An 11,823-nucleotide genomic window follows, 5' to 3' on the forward strand; every position below is an offset into this window, starting at 1 on the left:
CTCGGTTCTTGCATGAATTACTAGACCCTGATGTAATGTATACTTTCTCTTCCTGCAGGAGTTTAAGTTGCCAAAGGATCACTCTTCACAAAAACCTCTTCTTTTCTTTTGTCCTGAACTCTGTGATCACCATTATTTGGTTGACAGCAGTGGCAAACAACCAGGAACTGGTGCAGAGGAATCCAGTGAGTGTTTTTATTGTTTTTTTTTAATTATTGCTATAATTACTATAATTTCTTTTTACATTTATATCATAGATTTCTCTACTGATTCAATTTCAGCTATTCCCTTTGTCATCCTAGTTTCAGCACTTAAACATGAATCAGGATAAGCTGCTCCAAGAGCTGCACTCTTGGGGATGAGGGATTTAATTAATTTTTCAATGCTGTAATAGCTACATTGCTTTATCCATTTCACAGAAATGTGAGAATACTGCACAAGGAAATAACAGAAGCAGAGTAAAACATGTCACCAGCCACATTTATTATTCATGTTTTTCTTTCCTCAGACAAGCTGTAAAGTGTCCCAATTCATTCATCTGTACCTGTTTGGCTGCAATTACTTCTGGATGTTGTGTGAGGGAATATACCTGCACACTCTCATCGTGGTGGCTGTGTTTGCTGAGAAGCAGCACCTGATGTGGTACTATCTACTAGGCTGGGGTACGTAAGGGATAATACCTTGACAACACAGTACTTCAAACAATGACACCAATGTAACACAATCGCACGTGCATGTAGGTTTTTAGACTGTAATATTGTACCGCTTAAGCTACAACTGTAACTAATTCACTTTTGTTTTGCAGGTTTCCCTCTCATTCCTGCAACCATACATGCCGTTGCTCGAAGTTACTACTACAACGACAAGTAAGCACTCAAGTGCTCGAGCTATTACAGATATTGCACTTTGCAATTATATAAAAAATACAATAGCTGGATTGACAGTCACACAACAACTGCAATAAATCATAAAAGTTAGGTATATAAATATAAACAGCATGAAATAAATATTGTGTTAAAATTGTGGGATGTAGCTGATTTGGCTAGTTTAATATTTTGTAAATATCTCACACTTTTCAACAAAACATTCAACCTAATTGATTTCTCAGTAAACTTACTGATTTGTATCTTGGCTCAGCTATCGTGTGATGCAATACTGTAGTGTAAACTTTTCCCTGTTGTCCTCTTCTGCACTTAAGCTGTTGGATTAGCTCCAAAACATCGCTACTCTACATCATCCACGGTCCCATCTGTGCTGCTCTCTTGGTAAGAAGCTTCAGTCTTTTTTTTTCCTGACACCAGTCAATTACAGCAAAGTGAATCACATTTCTGTCCATGAATCTATTTGTGGACTGATTTTTTTATTGCGCAATGAGCTACAATAAGCTGCCTTTGTTTTCTTCTATGTGGGGGGCCTGCAGCAGGACACAGTTTCATAGCATGCATAATTATGTTTGTCTTGTGAAATCAATGCATCTGCCCCTCTAAAGATCCACCCACTGGTCCCCAGGCCCATGTTGCATTGTAGGAATTCACCTAATCAGCACACAGAAAAGTGCTGCCTTCAAGACTCTCTAAGGACTAAATGTTCTGCCTCAAACAACCTTTACGATGATTTGTTAAGTTTTCAGGCTCCAAGAAAGGCCTTGGATGTTATTTGCACATAATGGATTCTTTGTTTGAACCTTACTCATAGTGTACAGTTTAGGGAAGAAATTATGTGGCAATTAACTTTTTTATTTTCCTTAAACACAATGACGCTCTCTGGGTCTGTCAAGTGTAATAAATTTAACAGAGCAAATGTTTGAACAGAGCATGTGGCTGAAACATTTACAGTGTTTTATAGAGAATGTCATAAATACGATTTCCTGTAACCATAATGAAAAACCTTACCAATCTTGCCTATATGTGGTACTATTCATTGCACATACTTCCAAGGTTTAAATAAAGCAGATTTAAGTCATTATCGTGACTTTAACCTAATAATAAACAGAATTATTTACAGATTTTCTTTCTGTGCTTTTCCCTCCAGGTCAATTTGTTCTTTTTACTGAACATTGTGCGAGTGCTCATCACCAAACTGAAGGTGACCCATCAAGCAGAGTCTAGTCTCTACATGAAGGCAGTGAGAGCTACCCTCATCCTGGTGCCTCTACTAGGAATTCAGTACGTCCTGCTTCCCTACAAGCCAGAGGGCCGGGTTTCCTCTGAAATATACGACTACATCATGCACATACTAATGCATTACCAGGTGAGACGTGTGTTCTGCATGTTGTAGAATTTGTGTTTTAAACTATAAAGTCGATGGCCATTGTGAAAATCATAGTATCGATTAGTATATATTTTTTAAAAAGTACGTCGACAGCTGTCTAAAGCATTCCTGAAATATATTTTTAGAATGGTGTTCAAAGTTTACTGTAAGTTGCATGCACTACGCCGTCCCTGAGCACTGTTTATGAAGTCTTGTTGTCCTCGCAACATGTATATCAATTAATAAAAAACCCAATTACATGTTAGTTGCTCTTTCCTCCAATGCCAGTGAGCCATTTACTGGATATGACAAATTCTGAAATAAACTGTAACCGGGACAAGGACCTCATTATTTGTCTTAGCTTTTAGTAAAAGCCAAACATTCCTGTCAGCCTTTTAGAAACCTTTGTTTATGTTATAACCCAGGGAAGAACAGCAGGAAGGAAAGCATGAATTATCTGAGCTGAAAGGGGCTGAAATCAGTCTGCTGTTGGCTAGGTGTTATCTGATCATCCTGAGCTGTCCCAGCTTGGGCAGTGCAAGGAGAACCTCTTAAGCAACAGGCTCAATCAGCTCACAAAACAGTCGGATCTCTATGTTTTCTCTGCCTCACAGCACCTTAGACCTCAGGATGTCCGCTACAGATAATTGATTGTTGATACTTAAGACTAATCAGTTAGGTTAGGTGTATCTCATATCTCTTTTTTCTTGTCTTTCATTCATTTGAATTTCAGGGTCTGCTGGTGGCCACCATCTTCTGCTTTTTCAACGGAGAAGTAGGATGCCCTATTACTAAGTTTTTATAGACCTGCACGCACACACACACACACACACACACACACACACACACACACACACACACACACACACACACACACATCCACACTTCCCCTTTCAGATCAGGGATAGACAAGGCAACTTCCCCTGCATTCCCCTTCTCTTGACAGGGTCAGTCCTCCGGGGCTTTGCTGGAGGACTAAAGGTTATTTACTTTTGGCAAGCAGTCACGGATTGTACACTGATTGCTATCAATTATTCAGGTGATCGATCTGCATACTAAGCCTGTTGTTGCCTGAACCGAGTGTTTTACAAAAGCTACTTAATTACTTACATAGCACGTAGTAGAGCTTTACTGCTATACAGAAGCTTTACCGCTGTTTCTCGCTATGGATCCTTTTATAATGATACCAAGTTCATTATACACTCAAAGACAGTTAATGTAACGTTGTGTCTATACAAAGGCACATAACATATACAATTTATATTTATTCATAGAGAGCTTTGATCAAAACAAGGAGTATTTATAGCGTGAAGAGACATAGTAAAGACTTGTGATCAAAAACACAAAAAAGCTTCAAATGCATGATTTTAATAGGAGTTGTAATGTAAAAAAAAATACAGCATGGTAAGAGCATTCAATTAAAAAATGAGAGAACAAACACATTTTTAAAGCAACAGCTCAACATTTTGGGAAATGTAATCTTTCTGAGAGTAAGATGAGAACATTAATATCAGTCTCATGTCTGTGTGTTGACTAGCCTAGCTTAGCATAAAGACTGGAAGCAGGGGAAACATCTAGCCCGCTTATGTTTACAGTTTTAAATATGCCTGCCAGCACCTCTAAAGCTCACTTATTAAAACAGAAGGCTGGTGATTATCTATATTTTTCTTATTGTCAGCAAATCTCATGTGTAGAGCCAAACCAACAATAAATAGATCCTGCTTACAAGTATCTTGTGTGTCTAAAATCTGATACATCTTATTCCTCTGTGCGGTAGACCTCGTTTCTTTTTTTACCCAAAAACTATTATAAACACATCGATGAGCCACACCGCTACTGGGTGACATGTTCCTTCACCACAAATATTTTGGTCACGGTGGTTTGATTACAAACGGGCTCCAAAGACTAATAACAGCGATTACATTTTCAGTTTCTGGAGAGTAGTTCCATGTAAGATAAACACCACTGCTCATGCATACAGTGTGGTAATCTGTTTAACCTGTACATAAACAGAAATGTTAAAAACAACAATTGGTGTTTTCAGAAGGAGTGCTGAAACTATTTCTTGATTAACAATAGTTTATCCAGCCGCCCTGCACTGCAGCTCTACTGCAAAGGAGGTTGCCAGATATGCTCTGTGCAAGTATGATGGTGCTGCATCCATACTGTGACAAAATGACACCAGGAAGCTGCTGACAGTCACTGCACTTCTTGTTGTTTGCAGAGAAATGGTTCCAGCACATAACTCCCTCTAAAAGCCCAAATAGTTTACTTTACTGTTTCTGTTGGAATTAAACAAACATGATACATCATGTTAATTACTGAGCTCTAGAGGTGTTTGGGGGCTTTTTTGTCTTAGAACAGAGCCAAACTAGCTATTTCTCCCTGCTTCAAGTCATTATGCTAAATTAAGCTAACCACATCCCAACCTCAGCTCCATAGTTAAATCACAAACATGAAAGTGGTATCAATCCTCTCATGTAATTCTTCAAAATGAAAGCAATGAGCTTTTTTTATTATAAATTTTCCTATAAATGCACAAATTGTAATTCTGTATCATCTAATGTTTCATGAGCTGTCCCATTAATATCTGAACTGTGGTTTCTTTGATCAGGTCCAAGCGGTTTTGAGGAGGCACTGGAACCAGTATCATATCCAGTTCGGCAGCAGCGTAGGGAACCACTCAGACGCCCTGCGCTCAGCCTCCTACACAGCTTCCTCCATCACCGAGGTACAGGGCTGCTACAGCATCGACAGCCACACAGAACACATGAACGGCAAGGGTTGCCACGACGCAGACGCCTCCATCTTAAAATCAGACAGCCCCTTTGCCTGACGACAGCACTCTTCCCAAGCTCTGTCCAACCCACACACACCCCCCCACCCCCCCTTAAAAACTGCAGCATATTTGGAGCTCCGTGGCAACCAGGAAACCAGGGACTGAGAACTCAACCCCTCTTATAGATATGATGTGGGAAGCAATACTTAAGGAGAAGGATTGTGCACCCACCTGAAGGAAATTGACACCTCTCTGTCACACGACATAGACCCTTTAACCGTACTGTGAGGTGAGCTCGATAAAACTATTCCTGCGCTGTTTTGTCTACAATTTAAAACTGAACTGCTTCACTTGGACTAAGCCGATGCATTCTGATAATCACGATATTGTTGCGATCTTTCTGCCTAGCAAAATTGTTTTTAAATGGATGAATATTAACTGTTTGACTATCCTTCTGGGATCATGTCGTGCACAAAAAGCCTTTGGTTACACTGTAAATTCTTTTGACATGGTTAGTGCCAAACCAAGAAATCCTTGCCTGCCTCATATATTATTATTTTTTTCTTCAATACAGAATCATAACGGAGATAGGAGTCCTCACAGGTGCATAATAATATATTAAAACTATATTATATCTTTCACATATTAAACTTAATTTATCTGAACATATTATTGTTGATAAAAGGAAAATTAGATAAATACCATACAGTATTTATTAAAGTTTTTTTTTTCAAAGTTAGCAAATTAAGTACCAATATTACTTGTTGCCAGCTTCACATAAACTTTCAAAGCATTTCTTGTTTTTTTTTAGTATTTGTCTAATTTACAGAGTCGTACCGTTAGCCCACAGGCTACATTTTTACATGATTTCAATGTTTGAGTGTTTGGGTTTGAATGTTTCAGTGACAACACCATAATCTTATCACCGAGTAGCCATCATGAAATCCCATGTTCCCTAATATCTGCTCATTACACTTGAATGTAAGTTTGAAGACTTGGCTCTGTTCAGTATAAATACATCACATTCCCATTCACTGCTGTCTTTAGCCTTACTCTTCTCAAATGATTTAAATATAATATTGATCCATATACCCATTCCCAGGTGTTCAGACTGAAAACAGCACTGTGTTAAAAAAAAAAAAAAAAAAACCCACAGGGCTGCGTTGGTGTGGGCGTGTTGCTACAAGTCGATGGTCAGTTTGAGTGATACATCCTTTAGCTTTGAAGGATAGGTTCAGGTTTTATCAGCATGCTATATTATATGTACGTTGGGAGAATTATTGGTCATTGTCATCATTCTTTCTGTTCATAATGGCTGTGAAGCTTTCCCTTCGTAAAGTGTGATGCTCAATTGAAGTTACAGCTTTAGCCAAACCAAACCAAGCTTATATCTTCATGCTAGCACTTACAATAAACCTGCTAGCTTTTAGGTTTGTTGCCACGGTTTTGTCCAGGCAGCAACAAACCTACATGCAACTGACACGACTCAGCAAAGAAACACTGTCCAGGGAAAAAAAAAAGGAATTTTGTACAACAATGACCTTAGATTTAGAGGAAGTCGACTCAATTCCGCAAACTCAGAATGCGTAGCTCAGCTTCAGCTGAACTTTAGAAGGCATATTTGCACTGAATGATGACTGTAGACTTTCTCTCCAATCTTTTACAGTTACATTATGTTACAATATGATACGTTAAGTTACGTTAGCATTAAGAGATGCTAGCTAGATAACACATAGATAATTATTACAGCAACCAATAACTCTCTTAACATACATGGCATGTGAGTATTATATTAAGATAAACTCTGATCCTATTCTTCACAGTTTATCAGACACCAAGACACCATAAAAAACAGGTTTATAATACTGTGAGGACATATTTCACAACTCTGAATCAGTTATTACTGTGACAATCATTTGATCCTCTGTCTCGACAATTGCGGGGTAGGCTGACGCAGTGTGTTTTTTATTTATTTTACCTTTATTTTTACCAGGAAGTCCCATTGAGATCAAAAAATCTCTTTTACAAGAGAGACCTGGTCAATGGTCAAGGTAGCAGCCGTACAAAATCACATCATATACAAAAATTCACAATAAAACAGACGAACAGCTATTAAACACAGTGACCTCTCAAGAAAAAAAAACAACCACATGCCTTCATCACCACATTTTTGTGTTGTCAGATGACAGGAAAAGGTTGAGTCAGGTTTAACTTTTTTGCCAGATGATCCTTGGTTTTTAAATTTTTTTGCTGAGGCCCTCTGCTCCAGCACCTCCTGCAACAACGCAGTCAGTGCTGCGCTTTTTCACACAGTGAAAAGTCTGAACACAGCCTTATTCAGAAGTACAAGAGATGAGATTTTCACATCTCACAAGAAGCTGTGCAAAAAATACAGAAAAAACAGCATTCTTTGTAAAGCATTTAGAGGCTGTATCTAAACCTTATCAATAATCATTGCACTTTTTTTAAAAGTTATGCTGTCAATTCATCGACCTAACTCATTTATTATATTTTCTTCATTTTAGAACATTTTTAACACATTGTCCATAATGCTGGGAACATTAGTCACAATCAGCTGATGTAAATATTTTTGTAATCTAGCATTTCTGAAAAGAGGACTAGTCTTGAGTGTGTGTGATTGAGTGAGTACATGATTTATATATACAGTATTTATGAGTACATTATACTCAGAGGCATTCAACCATGAAGCGACCGTCTTATGTGACAGCGTGTGGGACGTTGATAAAGAAGTTGTTTGTTCTAGTTCTGTGTTTTAAAAAAGGGAGGGGTGGGAAATGGGCTAGAGTTACTAACTAGAGCTTTCAACAAGCTATTTTATCTGTCTGCCTGTATTATTTGCCATCTTGCTTGTTAGATTCTGTCACCTTTCTATTTTGCCTGTATTTGAAAAGTGAAGAAAGAAAAGTACCATCTTGTGTGTAAGTTAAGTCATGTCATATCATCAGACATAAATATGTTTCATGAAACAAATAATCACTTCAACCTTCCAAAGCGAGAGCATGTTTCCTTTACAATTTAAATTAAGAGTATGAAAAACAGATACATCCTGTGTCACAATTTTCCTTTCCCCCCCCCCCCCCCCCCCCCCCTATTTTCTTTATATACAGTAACTCTGTGAATTAGGTGGTTTACCTATATGTGCAGATTTTCAGATACATGGTCCAAAGTTACCACTTTCCAACAAAATGTGCATCATTTATCTTTAGTGTATGAGTCACTCCTTACACTACTGGCTATTTATTTTTCATAACTTTTGAATGTTTCCATCTTCTCAACAGTCCTCAATACATATGTGATAATTGTGGTGACATGCACTTGATTCTGCGCACAACAGGAAAAGTGACATATTTTTAAAAAACTATGAAAAAGTATTCTTGGCTGCCCGTGTTTGAAGGAAAGGGTTAATTTCAGTCACAGGAATATAGTCAGCGTTATTCTAAGCAACAGGTATCATATTAGATCACATGTTAGATCAGTATGAGAGTTTTTCCATTTAACCATAAACTATACAGCCCGCATTTATGGCTGTCAGAGTACTGCTTTTTACAGCAAGTGATTTATGTACAATGACACCATTAAGACGTCTTCATAAATCAAGTCATTTACTGTGTAGTGATGCATCATAATCATTTATTAAGATAATTTAATCACAACCGTGGTAAAGCCAGAGACATCTGGCAAATGTAATAACTCCTGTGTACCATTTAAGTTGTGTATTTATGTGTGAATTTTATTTTCATATGACTCTCCAAAGGGTATGTGAAGTCCCCTGTGACACTTTGGTAACATTGTTGTAAAGTAGTATGACAAAGCATTGAGGACAATGTCTGTAGTTTTTGTTTATACTGTACTGTATTTAACTTTGGTAGTCTTGACACATTGACTCCACACTGCTGTTTGAATGTAACTGGTTGTGTTTTATTCTCTGGATGTGAAAAACATATATATTTACGTACAATGTCTCTTTTTTTTATTATTTCACTGAATTAGAAAATGTTGCTATTTTGTGTGTATCTGCATACTAATACAGTATAGCACAGCACAAGCCCTCAGCTCTAGTTGTTTTTATTTTTATATTCTAGTTTTGTTTTTTTCTTTGCATTTGGTCTCTGTGAAAGAAAATCTTAGTGACATACAATCAAGGTGCATAACCACTTTATTACACATAGTAATAGAGCACAACTCATAATTTCACTTGATATCAAAATGTCATTTCCAGTGGTGGTCAGGTTATTAAAGGTCTTGTGCATCCTCAGTCTTCAACCACGCAAGTACAGCTGCAACGATTAGTCAATTCATCAACTGGTCAATCAACAGAAAATTAATCTGCAAATATTTTGATAATCGATAATGTCATTTAAGTCATTTTTCAGGCGAGCATACCAAACATTTGACAGTTCTAGCTGCTCACATGGGAGAATTGGCTGCTTTTCCTTGACTTACCTTGTAGTAAATTCAGTATCTTGGGGTTTTGGACTGTTGCTGGGACAAGAGCATCACATTGGGCTCCAGAAAAAAATTTCACTGGCATTTTTCACTGTTTTATGATGTTTCACAGACTAAACAATGTATCAATTAATTTATATTCTCCCATCTATATTCGTTGAGTTTAAGTCAAGTATGCCAAATCTTTAAAAGCACTACGTAACTGATTTGACACCTCTGTGGCTCTGTAGTGAGGCGTTAATGAGAAACATCTGCTCTAAACATTGGCAAATAGTTCCAATAGTAACTGTCCAAAAGAACAAACTTTCTCTTCAGGCTTTTATTCAGGTCCACAATGGCTTTCATTGTGAATAGTTTGAGAAAGGTCACATTATTGTTAACAAAATACTGCATATAAGAACAGGGGATTATGAATGGCACCATATTAATACAACTTGTACAATCTAACCCCACTTGTCAGCAGCCTAGATTTATTGGGAAATTATGTGAGGTGAGGGAAAATGATCAGTACACCAGATCCCTATAGGTAATTTAACATGTAGTGCACTGCACAGAACTCCTTAGAAGAGTGTCAAAACATTTTACTACAGATGTTGTGGAATATACTGTGTAAAATACACAGTCATGGCCCGGGACAACATAGAGTTCGCACAATTTTCCATGTGTTTTTAATCATCAGAAGGATGGAGTTTCTCATGTATATAAATTGATTATGGTGTGTTATTATACACATGGGAATTTGATTTCTGATCACTTAAGAAACATCAATACTACTTAATAAGTACAATAATACTATAATAAATCATATGCTGCTCTGAAATTATTAATTATTCATAGATTTGAAATAAGAGTGGCCCTAATGGAATATTTACCAATGAAATATTATTTATGAGATCATGAAATACACTGATGCAGAACTACTAGATTATGCCTCCATCGCAGAATTTGTCATTGTGTACATTACCAACACATCCCAAAGCTCCATGAACTCTGCATTGACATACGTGCACAGTCACAAACAGATTCAAATGATCTTTTGTGATTGTTTTAAAGCAGATACTGGGGGGAAAAAAGAAAATCCACCAGTACAGAGACAGCTGAGCTCCAATTTAATGTTGAGTTGTGTCTCCACAAGAATGTGTTTGTACTGTTATTACACCAGCTGCTCTCATGAGTTCAATAGTTCATTCACGACTCTCTAACTGTTGTCTGTAGAACAACACAAAGCTAAAGACACATTTCCACCACCAGCCCCCTCTGTATCCCACTTTGTCCAATTATAACTCCCTGTACCACTCATTTACTACCGCTCCATTGCCTCCAACCAGTCTGAGCTGACATATGGAATTTCTTATCTAGCTTTTCAGCATGTGGCAACGACAGCGGGTAGATCTAAGTTACAACATGTCACCTTAGAAAAAGTTTTAAAAAATGTAAGATTTTCACTCAGTGATGAAAATGGTTGAGGCATACATTTCCTGTAGTTCTATGTGAACAGGCATTTCATGTCTTTTCCTCTGCTGCTGGTGGCTTGTCTCCCTCTTGCGTGACCTGAATAAGTAAGACTGCACACCACTAACTGGTAAATAGTGAGGAGAGGCTGCTTCAGGGCGCTGTCGCCTGCACTTAGCCTCAAAAGCAGTGATACATTTCTACACTGCAAAATGTGCAACATGGGGGCTATTGCATTGTTCTCGCATTAACGCTTTTTGACTGGAGTGAAACTGTATTTTTTCCAAGGAGAGATAAACAGTAAACACAGTTTAGATGTAAATAAGTGCAGAAGAAATTAATTATATGAAATGAAAGGTGTTTAAAGGTGTTTTCAGCCAGAACGCAAAGCAGATTTCCAGCTTTGTGCAGTCTGTGTTTATTCACTCCGAATAGCCAATATTCCGACTGGACAGATGTTAGCTGTATTAAGCTAGCAACGTAGCCTATGCACCAAACATGTGGCCTGAGTTTGCACATTTGCACATCTGGGTGTCTCAGAACTCACCAGGAACTCAATTTTCTGTTGTTTTCCTCAAGTGTCTCTCCATTTTTCTCATCTCTACAGTTATGAAGTTTGAAGTTTTTTCATGTATTCCACAATATTAACTGTCAACTAAACATGTTCCTCCACTTTTTGGTTGATTTTCTATGCCTCAAGGTGGCCAAAGACTTAAATATATTACTGCTGCTGTGTTGAGCTTCATATCAGTTACATTTAAAATTTTATTTATTTGGTCCTCCATCAATGAATCAGGGGAGATACAGTCAAGATAAGTGGATTTCCCCGACCTGTTTCTTTCACTACCAGTGGGCCGAGTGTGAGGCATTTCTTA

At 37.7% G+C, this 11,823-nt stretch overlaps 1 protein-coding gene across 1 annotated transcript in view; it reads left to right on the forward strand.

The window, feature by feature from the left end:
* The window catches only part of calcrla (calcitonin receptor-like a), a 29,024-nt gene extending 22,961 nt beyond the window's left edge, over nt 1–6,063 (forward strand). The window contains exons 7-13 of the mRNA XM_042427066.1: nt 59–185; nt 509–662; nt 806–866; nt 1,199–1,265; nt 2,032–2,250; nt 2,984–3,025; nt 4,865–6,063. Coding sequence (XP_042283000.1) covers nt 59–185; nt 509–662; nt 806–866; nt 1,199–1,265; nt 2,032–2,250; nt 2,984–3,025; nt 4,865–5,086 — 892 coding nt within the window. The 3' untranslated portion in view covers nt 5,087–6,063. The remainder of the gene's footprint in view (nt 1–58; nt 186–508; nt 663–805; nt 867–1,198; nt 1,266–2,031; nt 2,251–2,983; nt 3,026–4,864) is intronic.
* Nucleotides 6,064–11,823: the final 5,760 nt, after the last annotated feature.

Source organism: Thunnus maccoyii, chromosome 11 (assembly GCF_910596095.1).
Source record: "Thunnus maccoyii chromosome 11, fThuMac1.1, whole genome shotgun sequence".
Lineage (NCBI taxonomy): Eukaryota > Metazoa > Chordata > Actinopteri > Scombriformes > Scombridae > Thunnus > Thunnus maccoyii.